General features: G+C 45.4%; 1 protein-coding gene across 4 annotated transcripts in view; it reads right to left on the bottom strand.

Annotated features, from left to right (window-relative positions):
* The window catches only part of Tbc1d9 (TBC1 domain family member 9), a 121,829-nt gene that overhangs the window by 2,179 nt on the left and 102,187 nt on the right, over positions 1-17,463 (bottom strand). For 2 of the 4 annotated variants that reach the window (XM_031340504.1, XM_031340506.1), the window contains 3 exons: positions 14,852-14,926; positions 14,662-14,765; positions 10,773-12,836 (listed from right to left, as the gene is read on the bottom strand). In XM_031340504.1, coding sequence (XP_031196364.1) covers positions 12,120-12,836; positions 14,662-14,765; positions 14,852-14,926 — 896 coding nt within the window. In that variant the 3' untranslated portion in view covers positions 10,773-12,119. Of the gene's footprint in view, positions 1-5,642; positions 5,829-10,772; positions 12,837-14,661; positions 14,766-14,851; positions 14,927-17,463 lie in introns of those variants that run through there. The other 2 variants (XR_004110089.1, XM_031340507.1) reach the window with 2 other exon arrangements.

Here is a 17,463-nt window from a genome sequence, read left to right as displayed (position 1 = left end):
ACACACACACACACACACACAGACTTCCTTCCCTAGTGCTCTTCATCCTGACCTCCACTGGAATCCAATGTTTCTGTTTGTTTCTGCTTGTGAGTCCTCTGCTTCTCCTCCATCAAGCTTCATATATCTGAGCCACTGTAGCCTCAAAACCAAGTCTGACATTTGCTAGTGCTATGACTTTGCCATTTAAGACTGCACTGGCTTTCGAAAGTCCTTTGAATTTCTCACTGATTTTAGAACTAATTTCCGTGTCCTGAAACAAAGCAACATAAAAGTCTAATCGAGGTTAGATGAATATAATTACAATTTCATCTAATTTAATCAAATTGGAAAGAAAGTTGACATCTTTCCAATAGTGATTCTCACCATTTAGGACTGTAATATGTCTCCTCATTTACTTGAGCGTTTCCTTACTTGCCTGTAATACTGTTTAAAAATGAATGGTTGTAGACATTTGAGCTCATATTTTGCTGGGATCATTCTGAGGTTTATGATGGTTTTTTGAGAGTATAATAACTGGCGTGATGATATTGTGCATGTGTGTATGTGGATGCCATGTATGTGGAGGGGGTGAGTGCATGCTCAGATGTGTGTGCCAGGGCAAAGGACAAACATGGGTGTCATTTCTCAGGCTCCATTCTCTTGGTTTTTGGAGACAGGGTCTCTCAGTACTCTGGAACTCATTGAGTAGCTGGCTAGTTGGCATTACTACATAAGTGTTATACATATTATGAAGTAGGGATCAATAATTATATAGATTGGAATGTCCTTACTTATCAGACCTTCTTGCACTTTTAGGAGAAAAATCGTGTGAGTGTGGCGGGTGCATGTGTGTGTGTGTGTGTTCACAAGCATGCAAGTGTTCACAGGGTTACAGGAGGACATCGGGTGTTCCCTTGAGACAGGGTCTCTTGTTGAACCTAGTTCACTGGAAGCTATTGAGATCCAGCTATCCTCCCCTCTCTGCTCTGTACCCACCAGAAGCCCTGAGGTGACAGGAGTGTGCCACCTGGCCTGGCTTATTTTCCAGGACCCTGTGTTTGCTCTTTCTCGCTTGGCCATCTTTCAACTCCTTCCTGCATTCCTATGTCTGTCCTTAGAAATTACTATGCATTATCAATTATTACAACATAACTATAATTAAACTCTGCCCTCCATTTTATACATGTATTATTTAACTTGAAGCTCTTCTTGGTCCTGGAAGTTCATAAGCACCTGGGCAGGTAGAATGCTCCCTACACCTTTCCTGGTGCAGGGTAGTGGAGTGCTCCCTACGCCTTCCCTGGTGCTGGGCAGGTGGGGTGCTCCCTATGCCTTTCCTGGTGCTGGGCAGTGGAGTGCTTCCTACGTCTTCCCTGGTGCAGGGCAGTGGAGTGCTCCCTACGCCTTCCTTGGTGCTGGGCAGGTGGAGTGCTCCCTACGCCTTCCCTGGTGCTGGGCAGTGGAGTGCTCCCTACGCCTTCCCTGGTGCTGGGCAGGTGGAGTGCTCCCTACGCCTTCCCTGGTGCTGGGCGGGTGGAGTGCTCCCTACGCCTTCCCTGGTGCTGGGCAGGTGGAGTGCTCCCTATGCCTTCCCTGGTGCTGGGCGGGTGGAGTGCTCCCTACGTCTTCCCTGGTGCTTCTGTTTGCATCTGTGAGGCAGCCCCAATTAGAATCTCTTATCAAAAACATGGGTTGCATTTTGCATACATATCCTTACATTTTGGTGTCTTTCAATCAAGCTGAACCACTTTCCCTGCCAAGTAACAAGAAAAAGGAGTCCCCCCACTACCCTGCCGCCCCATAAATAGTGGAAATCAATGGAGAAGTTGGTATTTCCGTTATCAGGTGAATCCCCACATTTCTTGTAATTTCAAGCAGCAGCATGTAATCCAGGCAGGATTTCCATCTCCCATTCACTGTCTCAAGTGAGCCAGGAAAACACCCAGGACACACATCTTCTGAGAGGAAGGACTGGCTGATGTTATGTCCTGTCAAGACTGCATAGAAAAGTGCTCTGAAACCCTGGACACTGGATGAGTTCCATGTACAAATAAGTTTTCAGATTTGCCTTTAATCTATAAAACTGAGTAAGTTTAAATAAGAGTCTCAAGTTTCCTGAAAATAAAATTACTAAATTTGGATTAAGTAATACCTGGCACAGTTTGAAACATAAAGATATTATTGTGTAAATATATATGGCTTGGGGATCAAGGCCACCACATCTGTGTGACAATCTCTGAGATTTCATCCTCCTGATAATAGGATCTTGCACTCATAAGTAGTAGGATAGCCTACAACTTGGGGGAACCCAAATTGTCTACCAACCCCTTTCAATTGCCTGAAATTGCTCGTCCAGGCAAAACAGTGAGGACCACCAGTAAAAAGCCACAGTTAGAGCGAGAGCCAGCCCCACAGAACCAAGAACGGGCTGAGATGAGAAGATAAATTGGTGACTCAAGTAGTGAAGGTAAAATTGCCGGCCACCTCTACAGAATTGAGAATTACCATGGAAACATACTTCAGTGTCACGAGGCCACTTCTGAAACAGCTTAATTGGCAAGCTAAGCTCATCTGTGGAATGGGGGCTTGGACTGAGAATAAAAATAGCAGGACCTGAGCTTCAGTTCTCTCTCTGCTTCCTGACTGCAGATACGTGTGACCAGCCTCCTCCTGCTCCTGCCCCCGTGTCTGCCCTGGTATGAAGGACTGCACCCTCAAACCAGAGTACACCTGGGCTTCACATCTCCAGCACAGCACTGTCATCTTTGAAGTCGCCTACTCTGTAGGTCATCCTCCGTCTACTGAAGGACGTGTCTGTTCTGAGCAGGGCTGACAGCCTTAGCACCTGTATCCTGCTCCAGTCCTAGGCCTGACTGAGCAATCATAACACCTGTTCACAAATCCAAAGACTCTCCCAGGCCTATGGGTGAGATCTGCAAGCCTGGAGTTAGAAATGAACACCTGTGTCTGGGGCTCTTGTCTCTAGTTGAATAGTGATGCCATTCAGGGTGGGAACCCCTAAACAGGTTAGAGCCACTGACTACACATCTCATGATCCAAAGCCTTAGTTCAGGACTGCGTTCTTCTCCGCTTGATCCCAACACGTGTGTTGTTCTGAGTGAAGGGTTGCCTTATAGAACCCCTTCATATAAAGAGTTAAGCATTTTCCTGGCACTCTCTCATTTTTGCTTCTTTTAAAACAGGACCGCACGTATCCTGAACTGCCCTTGAATTTGCTAGGTAGCCAAAGGATGGCCCCGATCCCAGGCTTGCACCATGTGGCCCAATTTTAATTGTTGCTGTCTCTAATTGAAGGAAGATTGTTAACTCAAGCAGAGTTAAACCAAGCAGTTTTGGATGTGGGGAGATTACACAGGAGGCCTCAGGATTACCCTTTTATCTGAGCTCTGCTGTCATTCTGTATCTACTGACACTGCCTGGCCTGGCCACGAGGCATCCAGTTTATACTCAGTGGCTCCATATGCAATCTTTGCAGTCAGTGACTCTTGTGAAGTCTTCCGTCTATACAGAACTCTGTGCCTTCTATTCATGGCTCTGCTCTCAGGGGCACAAGAGGAGGACTAGGTATCTCTTAAGAGACTCAGAGCGGTGTGGGTAGGCAATGGTGGTCCCCTAGGTACCAGAGTGAAGTCTGAATAGAAGCTATCACAGCTCTCTTGATCAGCCTTTCCTCTTTCCTCGGGAATAGGTATGCATATAGGTAGGAGGAGGGGGTACCCAGCATAGGCCCAGTGAAGGATGACACCCATGGGCCACACCTGACTGAGTCCAACTAGCTCTCTGGTGGCTGGAATTTTGGGTTATTACATAAATGAATATTTGAAAAGACAGGCAGAATGAGAAACAAGTGACACGGTAGAGCCTGCCTATGGCTCGGTTTCACTAAAACATTCCTGGGATTTCCTTCTTGCTTCACAGGACCCCAGTGCTCACTTAGACCTTGGAGTGACTTTTCCACTCACATCTATCTCAATGGAAGCTGCCACCAGGGGAGAAGGAAAGCACAAAGACAGACAAGAGTCCATCAGGCCACGGTGAGGTTTCTGTGGAAGACAGTGTTTTGTCCATCAAAGGGGTTCCAAAACTTTGCATGCTGACTTCCATGGTGCACACCCCGTTTCCTTTCCTCCCAGTTGTCAGGACCATAGACTCTCTTCCCACTTCTGGGTGTGTGCTTTCTTTGTAATTGGGGCGGGAGGACCATGAGAGTATGTGTAAGTGAAGTTTCCTACTGATACCTGGCTCAGCTAACACTGTGTCCTCACCCCCTCAGTGCCTTGGGATGGCACCATTAAAAGGTGTCATTTGGGAAGCTGGGGACATAGCCCAGTTACCGAAATGCTTACTGTACAGCATAAGAACTCAGCTTCAACTCCTAGCACCCATTTGATAAGAGGTGTGGTGTCACATGCTTATAATCTCAATCCGGAGTGGTAGACACAGGTTGAATTCTAGGGTTCATTGCCCAGGCAGCTTAGCCTACTCAGGGAGCCCCAAGCTAATAAAAGACCCTGTCTCAAAACTCAGGGAGGGTGCCTTCTAGGGAATAGCATCTAAGGTTGACTGGTGGCCTACATATGGGTGTACACACAAATGCACATACATCCACATATGAGTACACACACACACATATACGCACAAGCTCACACACACATGCACAAGCTCACACACACACACACACACACACACTGGGGAAGAGTATTGGCATCCCAATGTTGCTGACATTTAGCTTCACTGTCCTGCTCTGAGCTCACCTTTGCTTTCATCTATGTTGTCTTTATACTTTGGGATGACATCATTTTGTCTGCTGGTAGCGTCACCTGTGAGCTTTCAGTGCAAGGCCCACTCTATGTTACGTCCCGTTTTTGAAGATTCAGACTGCTCTGTGCTCAAACTCACTCCCTTGAATCATTCTATGGCTTTGTTCATTTAATTCAGATCTTTTAGTCATTTCCTTCTGTTTCATTTAGTCTCTTTCTCTCTCTCTCTTTCTCTCTCTCTCTCTCTGTGTGTGTGTGTGTGTATTCATATATGTGCAGATGCACATATATATGTGAGTACACTTGTAAAGGTGTGCTTGAGTGTGGAGGCCAAAGAACAACCTTGGTGTCTTTTCTCAGAAGTCATTCACCTATTTTAGCTTTTTTAAAAGACAGGGTCACTCACTGGCCTATAACTGTCTAGACTGGCTGGCCGATGGGCCCCAGGGATCTGTCTGTCTCTCGCAGGCTCTCCACTTGGTTTCTGAGAGGGTAGCTGCTGCCCTCCTTTGCAGAGGTAACTGAGCGGGTCCTCAAACACAATGCTCTGGGTGAGCTGTGAGATCCTTAAGAGGTCAAAGGTTGGCCTTCCTGGGTTATGCTTTTGTGCACGATTGCAGAATGTGTGGAGGAAATTTTGCCACAGCCTACCACTGTGCTTCTCAGCGAGCCAGTGGTGATCGGGGAGGCCACCAGGGAGTGTTTGACTGAGTCCTGGCCAGCACACTGACGGGAGAGGGTTGCTGTTGGCTGCAGAGGATGGCTTGGTGACTAATGTGGTTTATTCATGTGGCTTTTGCAGGGTCCTGGGAGGAGAGGTGCCAGCTTAGAGTCATAGCCTGAGAGGAAACTACACACTAAGTACAACTAAAATCCTGTGGAAATATTTAATGACGGGTAATCTGGGTTGTGAAAGACATCCCTGAATTAAAACAAAACAAAACAACAGAAAAGGCTTGTGGTCTCTATGAAGTCCCACCTGGTGCAGGAGCTGCTGAGCCTCCTCCTGGTCATATTTCCATCACTCTTGATTCAAAGCTCTGTCTCCTCCTCTTCTCCAGTTGTCTGCAGCATGAGGGGCATGACACTCCAGTTAATTTTGAGCAGAGAAGTAAAACTTCAGCTGGGGTGTGTTAAATGTGGGCTTCATTAGTCCTTTAACTCAGCATTACCCCTACTGGGAGAGTAGAGTGGGTATTATGAGCTTTCGTGGGACACAGAAGAAAAGACAGAACTGGAAGCCCCTGGTTGGGTCTTCCCTGTGACAGACTCAAGAGGATGTAGTTCAGTTGGTCTGGCACACACATGACACACTGGGAAGGTAGAAAAGCTATCTTGAAGGGGCACCATGGTGAGAAGCCACTGGATTCACAACTCATGGAGATGTTTTGTTTTTTAAAGTAAAAAGCAGCAGGACTTTTCTTGTTGCACAACACAAGGCCTTCCTAATGCTGTGACCCCTGGATGCTGTTCCTCACGTTGTGGTAACCCCAAAACATAAAACTATTTCCATCGCTACTTCATAACTGTAGTTTTGCCACTGTTATGAATTGTAATGTAAATCTCTGTGTTTTCCCACGGTCTTAGGAAACTTCTGTGAAAGGGTCATTTGACTCCCATAGGGGTTACCACTCACAGGTTGAGAACCACTGGTTTAAGGTAATAGAGTTGGTATAGATATTCATCAATAGGTGAATGGATGAAAAAAATGTGTCAGACAGACACAATGGAATTTTATTCAGTGTAATGAAAAATGAAGTTATGTAATTTGCAGTAAAGTGGATGGAACTGAAAAATATTAAATTAGGTAGCCCGAACTCAGAAACTCAGTCACATTTGGAGCTTAGCTTCTAATTATATGTATGTGTATTTATGTGGCAGCAATTATGTATAGAGGCCAGAGACTAGCCAGGAACCATGACAGGGAGTAAAGAAAGGCTTAAGAGAGGGAGGGTGAGGAGTGAGGTGTACTGGGTTAGGTTTTGAGCTAGTTTAACTTATATCCCTGCCATGTGTCCCTTGTTACTCGTTTCTCCTGGCCATGTGCTCATGGTCCATCTCCTCTCACGTCAGCCCCCTCCTCCGGTCTCTCTTCTCCCTCTTCCTGGTCCCTGACTCCATCTCCAAGGCCAAGAAGCTTTGCTCCACCCAGCCCAGGCTGTAGGCATGTTTATTAACTAATCACAGATAACTTGGGAGGGCAAGGCTTATACGACAAAAGCTGGTATGGATCTGCTTGTCTCGGAGCAACCAGACCCTGGATTATAGAAGCTAGCATTTAAATACAAGCAGAAGAACAGACCACTACAGTGCAGTACAACACATCTGATATACAAATGGAAGAGAAATGCTGGGGGTGGAAGCTTGCAAACCAGGAGGAGGGACAGGCAGATAAAGTTAAGAAGGGGTGGGCCAGCAAATATTATGTATGAAAACAACATAAGAAAACCTGTTACTTTAGATGCTGACAAAATAAAATACAATTCGCCTTTGAAGTAGAACATCAGACAGTTCATCGCATAAAGGCATTTACTGCACAGGCCTGGAACCTGGATATGATCTCCGAAACCCATGAGAGAAACCCATGAGAGAGTTCACACCTGGAAGTTTTCCTCCAGCTTCCATATGGTCTCTGTGGCATCTGTGCACCCACACTCAAACATACATATCATATGTACATGCACACCAATGTATGCACATACACACAAATAAAAATATAGAATAAGGCTGGAAGTTGGACTTATAAAGTTTGACATATAAGTGGGAGTAAAGGGGAGATGTTAAATATGATTTGTGTACTGTTATCTGCTTGGGCCAATCAGTGGCTACAAGGCTGAGTTCAGCAGTATAGCTGGCACTAGAGCAACTGTGGATTCAAGAAAGACAGGAAGAAATGGTGACTGGGCTCAGTGGCTAGATGTGAGTATCCTAGTTTAGCGGGAAAGGGGTTTGTCTAGTTTTACAGGGAAGTCAAGGTTGGAAAATGACATGGCTAATCACATCATATGCATAGTCAGGAGTACAGAGAAATGCATGCATTCATGCTTGCTAGTCAGCTCACATTCTCTATTCTTACACGGTCTAGAACTCGACCCAGGGAATGGTGCCACCCACAGTGGGCAGGGTCTTCTCACATTAATCAAGACAACCCCCCGGGGCCACCCTGATCTAGATGGTCCCTCACTGAGACACTCTTCCCTGGTGACTCTAGATTGTGCCAAGTTGATGAGACTAACCACTGCCGTGGTCCACACACAATCAGGAGGTATTAAGATCAGTGCCTGGCTTCAGGGGCCAAATGGATACTGACATTATTAATTAAGCTAAGAAGAAGTAACTGGGAGAAATGTGAAAAGAAAACAGTGGTAGCTTTGAGGGGTGCATGTGGTAAAATCCAGGCAAGGGGAGTAGATACTTTGTCTATTTTGCTATTAGCACAGGTGCTAAGAGTGACTGGAACACCCAATGTCTCTGCTGTACATTGAGAAGAGTGCTGCTTTAGGAGGGAGGCATGGGCTGAGAGACATTGTATGTCCCTGGTGTTCAGGTGGAATCTTAAACATCATAGTAGCTCAAGTGGGCAAGTTCCAGGAGGGAAGACTGAGCGGATCATGCGGCACCATCACTGTAAGGCAGGTGGAGGAATGCAGCTTGTAGGAGGCCCTGGAGTCTCTGTGCTCACAGATATACACTAGAGAAACCTGGAATGCTATGCACACAGGGTTGCTCCTTCAAGATAAGGAGTGCAATACCTGTAATGTGTCCAGAAGGCTGATGTGGACTTGTTTCCTAGCCTAGTGATCTTTGAGCTGTGAGATCAGGTCCACCCCGAGACCCTTATTGTAAGCGTGATTAAGTCAGTCTACAGGACCTAACCTCTGTGGACCTTACAAGAGTTTCAATGTAGTCTTTTCTGATCTGCAGTTAGCTTAGTTTGTTCCTGAAAGCAGATCTGTGTACGCTTGTTATGCACGTGGAATTGAGTCAATCAACACCAGGACTATTTTCGCCAAATTATGCTGTGATTAAATATGCCCACGGGAAACTGCTCGGAGTCAGACTTCTGAAGTTCGAACCAACACCTGTTGAGTCATGTTGAGCCAAACTGCTTTCTTGCTTCCCATTTAAGGTCACAGAGACCCCTGGCAATGGCTTTCTGAAATTAGCAAGTCATCCAGATGCAAGCAGGGAAAGGGATCTCTCAGGTTGTTGTTTTGACACAGCTATAAAACAGAAACAACTCCAGAGCTGGGGGCTCCTGCACAGGCAGCGTTTACAGGAGAACCGACTGCTAATCACCACTCTGCAGCACACTGGTGCTTGGGGGGAGAACACTACGATGTACCCGAAAATAGAAATCCAGAAGCAGAGCAGAGTTGTTCAGACAGGAGACGAGGGCCTGCAGTGTCCCCCATCCCTGCATCAGTCCCCATCCTGCTTCAGCTGGAGTCCCTTCCCCCATCCCTGGACTGTCCTCCATCCCTGTGTCAGTCCCCATCCTGCTTCAGATGGAGTCTCTTCCCCCATCCCTGGACTGCGTGGTCAAGTGGGGTCAGATCTGAGAGTCTTTCTTGAGGTATATTTAAATGATCTTTATAGGTGGAAAAAACGTGGGGATAATGGAGCAAGAACCTTATTAGAGTTAAGTCAAATACTGATTCAAAATAACTCCGTTAAATGCATGTCAAGGGGCATCATAGTGCACGGATAAGGACCAGGCACAGGGGTTTCTGATGTTTTTGACATATATAAAACAAGCACTTTTTTTTTATTATTATTTTTTGATTGTGATATGAGTGCAGGTGCTCACGGAGGTCAAAGGACTTGGGTCCCCTTGGAGCCAGAGCCACAGGCCATTGAAACAATTGTTTCTTTTAGAAATAATAATTATATACATCTCTCCTCCTTTCATTCCCTCCCTTCTAATGCTCCCGTATACCCCCACCAAATTCATGGCCTCTTTTTTCATTAATTGTTGTTACACACCCAGACACCCACATCTACATACATAATATGCAAATACAACTTGTTCAGTCTGTATAATGTTACTTGTGTGTGTGTGTTTTCAGAGCTGACCACTTGGTATTGGAGAACCAATTTGTGTGCTCTGCTCTGGGGAACACCATCTCTCCCACTCTCCTGAGGTGTCTTACAGACCAATTCAAGCTGCCCATCATGGTGCTGGGAACAGAATTCTGGTCCTCTAAAAGTGAAGTAGACACTCTTTTAACTGCTGAACCATCTCTTTAGCCGCAAGCCTTTAAAATTAGATAACTGATAACAGTTATGCGGTGGTTTGAATAGGAATGGCCTCCAGACTTTTGTGTTTGAATGATTGGCCCATAGGAAGTGGCACTATTAGGAGGTGTGGCCTTGTTCAGAGTAAGTGTGCCACTGTGGAGGCTAGCTTTGAGGTCTTAAATGCTCAAACTATGCCTAGTGCTGTACATACCTCTCCTTGCTCCCTGAAGATGTAGAACTCTCAGCTCCTTCTTCAACACCATGTCTGCTTATATGCTGCCATACTTTCCCCAACATGGAATAAACCTCTGAAACTGTACCCCAATCTAAACTAAACGTTTGCCTTTCTAAGAGTTGCTATGGTCATGGTATCTCTTCACAGTAATGGAAACCCTCACATAAATTACCTTTTTTATTTCAAATATTCTTGGAATGCCACACTGTATTTCTTTTTTAAAGAAATATTTCTCAGCTGTACACATTTTCTTTTTCTTTTCTTTTCTTTCTTTCTTTTTTTCTGAGACAGGGTTTCTCTGGGTAGCCCTGGCTGTCCTGGAACTCACTCTGTAGACCAGGCTGGCCTCGAACTCAGAAATCCACCTGCCTCTGCCTCCCACGTGTTGGGATTAAAGGTGTGAACCACCACTGCCTGTCTTCTACATATTTTCTTGTCTCAAAATATTTGCTCATAAAATTTTACTGGTTGTCTGTTGATAGCTTCCCTACAAAACTGTCAAAGAAACAACATTTAGCCTCAGGCAGAAACTCAGGTACAAAGAAACCAAGCCATAGCTGAAGTATTTTATTTGTTCACATTTATCCTAGTCGAGGTTCATAACTCCTTCATTAGACAGTTTAAAAATCATTCTGTAAATAAAATAAAAAAAAATCACATCTGGACAGCTAAAGAAAGGACTTGGTATATAATAAAAGAAGGGCGTGTTGGAAAGCAAGCTCAGAACAGGCAGAGGTAATGTGAACATGAACACGATTGTGAGGCTGGGAGCCAGAGCAGAAAGTCTCCCAGCGTCTGCAACAAACAAAACCTAAGAGCAGGAAACGGAAATAAGGATTCAAAGTGCAGGCGTGCCAGCTCTGACGTCCACACCCCTCCAGGAGCCAGGCCATTCCATTCTGTTATATAAAGTGACAGGCTCTGTTTTAAACATTTGGTTACGTAATCTTGCAGAATCCCTTCGCTGCGAATGTAACATCTATAGCGACTTAATGGGAAGTTGGTCATGTGTGATACATGATATAATTTCTTGACCCTACAGAAAGTATGTAAATGGTAAAGATCATTGTTTTAATTTTATTATTATTATTTTGATGTATTTTCAATGAGTAACAAGAATCTAAAAACCCAGTATGAGAGGCACCAGGACTTCTAGTCCTTCAAAAATAAAAACTGAAACAGAAAGCTGGATCCTGTGTCCTGGGACCTCTTTGCGTTCACATCCAGGTTCTCAGATGGATCACATTTTTTCCCTGGACAGCTGACATAAATAATCAGAGCAAGTTGTCAATGTCCACTCTGACCAAATATGTCCTTCTAGCATCACGCAAAATCATTTCTATTTTCATAACTACCTGAAACCCAAATGTGTCCCCCTTGTAGAATATGATTTTTGGATAGAGGATTTTTACGAAATATATTTCAAATCTTAAAAAATATTTTTAAGTCTTACTAAAGTACCTCAAGATTTACCCCAGCTGGCAATGCCTCTTCCTTCTACAAACCGTCTTGTTTGCCACACTCCGTTTTCCTCTTAGGTCTAATTTTACCTTAGAGTATGGCTATCTTTATTAGCCTTGAACAGAACTATTTTCTTACTATGGATACAGCAAGAGTACTAAGTTATAATACATATTTCACTGACAGTTGGTCTTTGGGGAAATCAGGGAATAAACTAGGTTCTGGTAGCCGCACCTCACAGGCAGACTGCTAGTGTCTTACTTTGGGGTATCTCTCACCATTTTTTCATTGTATTACATTATGAAAACACTAGGCTTTTCAAGCCAGGTACTAATAAATATTTAATTTAAAAGGAAAGAGCCCACCCCACCCCCCCAACACAGACGAACATAAAAAACTCCTTGGCTTCCCTTCGCGCATCAGCCTGACAGGGCAGAGATTTCATAGTCACTGGCTGAGGTGAGGGGCTTGCCCATCATACGGATGTTCTTTGCACTGGTGACCCTGGCCATCATGCACACTGGCTTGTCAAAGTACTTCACGAGAGCAGGCTCTGTCAAGAGCGAGGCTAGGAACTGCTCGAAGGTGATGGCCCAGTCTCGGTCCAGGCTGCTGCTCCTGGGCAGGGTGGCCCTACCCTGGCTGCTACGCACCAGGACTGTGTCCTCCCCAATGTCCTCACAGTGCAGTTTGTCCTCCTCGTGGGAGCCAGCGCTCAGCACCGAGTAAGACGACATGGAGCTGTCATCCTTGGTATCGTCATCGGAGATCAACATGGAGGAGCAGGCCCCATTGTCCCTGGGTGAGGAGTCCTCCAGTTTAATGTCCTCCATCTGTCCTCCCAGGGAGTGCTCCTCACTGTCCACTGCCAAGCTAGCTGTGAGTGGTTCTGTGGATTCTACCACATAAGACTGGCTGGAACCTTTCTTGGGGAAGAGCATGCCTGGGATGGCCTGGCTGCAGGGTGGTCCAGGAACCGTATCTTCCTTGGCAGGCTGAGTGATGAAGAACTTACCGACCTCTCCGATCTCCAACAGGAGACTGGTTACCGCAGCTGTGGCATGGTACAGCTCCTGCTCATTGGGGTCTTCACTGAACATGTTGTACATGGTCTTACAGAGCTCAATGAACTGCCCCTGGAGAATGAGGGCGGGGGGGGGGGGGGGGGGGGGGGGGAGGCAAGGAGCTAAGAGGAGGAAGGACTAAATAGCTATTTAACCTATGACCTTCAAAGACCCCAGGAAATGCTATACAATGAAGGGTTGGACCTACTGTTTCGGCCTCTTTATTAGTCTCTCTCTTTTCATTTGAAAATCTGAACCATCTACAAAAGTAGCAAGAATAGAAGGGGTAAAGGCCTTCACAGACTCATCACCAAGAGTTGAGGATGGCTGACTGTGGCCAAGGCTGGGGAGACCGTGCAGTAGGTAAAGTATGACTGACTGTGGCCGAGGCTGGGGAGACCATACTCGCTGTGCAGTCTCCCTTTGAGAAGCTATATTTCAAGGGGGAGGGAAGGTGAGGTGGTGTGCACTTGCCATCCCAGCATCGGGGCAGACAGAAACAGATGGACCCTTGGGGCTCACTGGCCAGCCAACTTTGCCCACTTGGTGAGCTCCAGGCCAATGAGAGACTCTGTCTCAAAACACAAAGTGAGTGGTTCCCGAGGGACCATAGCCGAGGTTGTTCTCTGGCCTCTGTACACACACCCACATGTTTGTGCCTACGCACATGAAAATACACCCCTCAGGCACAGTGGATACGCTTCATCTTGCTTAGTTTCTTCCTCTTCTTCTACTGCCCACATCCACTTTGGTTGTTTTGAAACAGGGTTTAGCTATGTAGCCCAGGCTAGCTTCAAACTCATTATCCCCTTTCTTCTGCCTTCTCAGTGCAGGGCTACTGGCATGGACCACCATGCTAGGCACTACATCTTTTTTCTCTCTGTCTCTGTCTCTGTCTCTCCCTCTGTCCCTCCCTGTCTCCCTCTCCCTCCCTCCCTCTATCCCTCCCTCCCTCTCTCTTTCTCTCTCTCTCTCTCCCTCTCTGTTCTCTGTCTCTCTCTCTTCTTTATTATCTTTTTCTCCTAGTTGAAGAATCTTAAGGAAGCCTTAGACTCCTCTCTCCTCACGTCTCTGAAGTTTAGCTACAATAGCGTCTCCCATGACACAACTCCTGACCTCCCCGTACAGAGCAGCACCTTTGCGTTTAACCTGGTGCCTTAGTGGAAACTCGCCATTTCATGACTATAACCATTTATATCACTCCCCCAATATGCTTTAGCTTTTCAGGACATTTCTATTGCTGAGTGCAGGGATATAAGACAGCAGAATTTAACTTCTGAGTATCTGAAGATAATCCTGCCAATTGGAATGGAGAATATGTAGTCTCAAAGCTGAGTATTCTGTTGTTAAATTTTTCTTTTAGGAGAACATTTTCTCACAACAGCATAATTTTTGATGCAAAAGGAATAAATCCAAATGGGACTAGAGATGTAGCTCAAATGAGACTAGAGATATAGCTCACTGAGAATGCTTGCCTGGCCAGGGTTCAACTCACAACACTGCATAAACTGGATATGGTGGGTACATGCCTGTGCACTTGGGAGGTGCAGGCAGGAGGATCAAAAATTCAAGGTCATCTTCAGCTACATAGTTAGTCGGAGGCCAGCCTGGACTACATGACACCCTTCTTTTAAAAAATAAATCCAAAGGGTGGCGGTGGTCCACACCTTTAATCCCAGCATTCAGGAGGCAGAGGCAGGTGGATCTCTGTGAGTTCCAGGACAGCCAGGACTACACAGAGAAACACTGTCTTGAAAAACAAACCAAAAAAACAAACAAAAAAACAAAAAACAAAACAAATCCAAGCAGAAAATAGTTAAGTACTCCCAAGTCCCCACTATCTTTAGGAGATATTTTAATCTACGTCTATATATGACTGGAAAGAATGGTCTCTTACCTGATTCAACTTGGGTAAATCCTTGGCGTTTTTTGACTTAGACTTATTTTCTGCAGTCCAGAGTTTTAGATAATTACGGTTTTCTTGAGAATTTGCCCTTTTCCCTAAAACCCAAAAGTCAAGAGATGAGCATTTGTAGATCAAGAAACAAGAACAGCAGGCTGGGGAACAGGGAGGAGGGCGTCTGTACCTCTGTCCTGCTTCAGGCTCACTGTGACAAAGCCGTCTTCTGCACTCTGCTTGCCTCTACTGTCCAAGCCAACAACTATCAGGGAATATTCGGAAGGAAGAAGGGTGTTAGAGAGTATAAACCACGAACTTAATGTAGTAGAAAATGAAGATTCTGCAGGCAGGGTGGACTGACTTAGCAAACAGAAAATTTAACACTGGCTAGAGAGACAGTTTAACCATTCATGCTATGGTGCTTTTGCAGAGAGAGACTCAGAGTTCGATTCTCATAACCCACATCAGGTGGCTTAAGATTGCCTGTCACTCCAGCTCCAAAGGGATGTGATACCTTCTAGCTTTCACACTCATGCACAAGTTTTTACACATACATACATACATACATACATACATACATACATATATACATACATGCATACATACATACATAAAATACCAACATCCCATGTCAGGTAATCTGTTGGCCAAAGTGTATTTCTAATAACATATGCTGTATACTTATACTGAACAAGTTATATCTTAGAAATGTGAATTTTGCTGGACATATTTTAAATCTGACAGTTTCCCTAGGTGAAGGGTGGCCCCAGATTTATTTCTCACAGCTGGGATTTATTGTATGATGAAAAATTAAAAGGATGATGTCATGCGGTCCTTAGAAGCTACTGGAGGGGGCGGTGCTTTCCCATAAGCCTCCATCCCTCCATCCTGCCTGGGATCTTACAGCCTTTCAAGTATCTGCTGTGACTTGAGACAGGATCAAGAACTTATTCTTTCAGGGAAACAGAAATGCTAGTAGAACCAAGAGAACATAATTTGGCAGCTCTAAAGTATGAATTTTGAAGAACCCAGTTACAACTGTTCTCCTCTTGAAACTGGGCCTTACAGGACACACAGACACTGGAAGGACAAGCGTTACAATGCCCTCAGACTCTGATGGAGTTGGCTGGCTGTGAGAGCTTCCGGTACTTCCTCAGCTAACCCAGAGGCTGCTGGCTTTCCAACCTGCCTTAGCAGTCTTTTAGCTGGGGGACAGGGAAACTTCTCTGCTTTGTGAAAAAGCAATGGGAAACAAATAAACACCCATACTATTTAATGCCCAGTAAACCCAGGCAGTGGTAAGTAGGCAACCATTTAAAAACTACCCTGTCTAGTGGGCCACAACTGGTGATACATTTGACCCCATAGCTATTGGGAATGGACTACTCCTCAGTTACCATGTCTTCAAATCCATCTGCATTAAACCCAGTGAAGCCATACTTTTGGGATCTTGGGCAACCGGGAAACTTAACCTTGGTTATATGAAAAGCCTTCCCTTTAGGCTCCTAATGTTTTGGTTTGGTGCAGAGGGACAGGGTGAGCTGGCTAAGTGAACCCCGGGCACTCTGGCCTGGGGCTTCTCAGTGGTACTCTACTTGCTGTTTAGAGCCTGTCAGTCCCAGCACCAAAAACCCTGTTGATGCAGATGACTATGAAAGCCATCTTTGCCACAGTACGTTTGGTGGCACAAACACAAGTGGCTTCCAGGGCTTAGGGAGAGTTACTTAGCCTCATTTGACACTGTGTGGCCTCAAAGTGGGAGTTCATCAACTTTTGCTTTCTTCCATACCAAATCAGAGATTCAGATCTTGGTATTGAAGAGGTTTTGGTAGAAGGACTTTGGGTACAGCTTGTTCTGGTAACACCATAACATAGATGTGTGCGTGTGGGGGTGGGATGGGGGGGTGGGGTGCGATGGGGGAGGGATGGACCATAGTGACAAGAGGATTTTTGGTGGGCATCAGAGGAAATGAGAATGGTTTCAGAAAAAAATCCTAGTGACACTACCTTCTCACTGCATTTTAAGGAAAATGATAATTAACGAAGCACACACACACACACGCACACACACACACACACAATTGTTTTCAGAGACTGCCATCTAAAAAAACAGTAAGATGGGGACTGGCAAGTCGGGTTCATTCCTGCTGCCAAGCCTGATGACCTGACTTCAGTCCTTGGGATGGACCCACATGGTGTAAGGAGAGAAGCAACTCCAGCAAGCTGTCCTCTGACTTCCAAACATGCTCTGCAACATACATGTGTATAAAGAAATGTAGAGAATCCCTTCATGAGTGAGGCCCTGGATTCAGCCCCCAGAATTTTAGCAAAAACAAAACCAGAAGTTTGTAAGTAGCCAGATACCAGTTTCAATGGGTGTACTTTGTGTGCGCATAATCATATACACTCTAGGAAGGTAAGGAAAAGCAAAATGTCAGGATATGAACAACTAGTTAGTTTATGAGTAGGATTTTCAGCTTATCTTGTATATTTTAGTCTACATTTTGAAACATCCAGCAAAGTGATAGGGGTTCTGGAGTTAGCAAATCACTCTGAGGAAGCGTTGTGTAAAGACATTCCACAGTGTGGCCTGTGGCCATTTCAGAAGCATTTCATAAGAGGAGAACCCTCTCTAAACCAAGCGTCTAAGAAGGCAAGGCCGGTGTCACATATGAAGGTCTAGGTTAGGCAAACCTACTTACATACTTCTTTGACTAACTTTGGAGTCAAGTTGCCATGCACACTTGCGTGATGGCGGTATTTGAGGCGAAAACTTCAAGGAAAGTCAGCCTCCTGCCT

The sequence above is a fragment of the Mastomys coucha genome, unplaced genomic scaffold (genome assembly GCF_008632895.1).
Source record: "Mastomys coucha isolate ucsf_1 unplaced genomic scaffold, UCSF_Mcou_1 pScaffold22, whole genome shotgun sequence".
Classification (NCBI taxonomy): Eukaryota; Metazoa; Chordata; class Mammalia; order Rodentia; family Muridae; genus Mastomys; species Mastomys coucha.
This window is presented reverse-complemented; position numbering and strand designations above follow the sequence as displayed.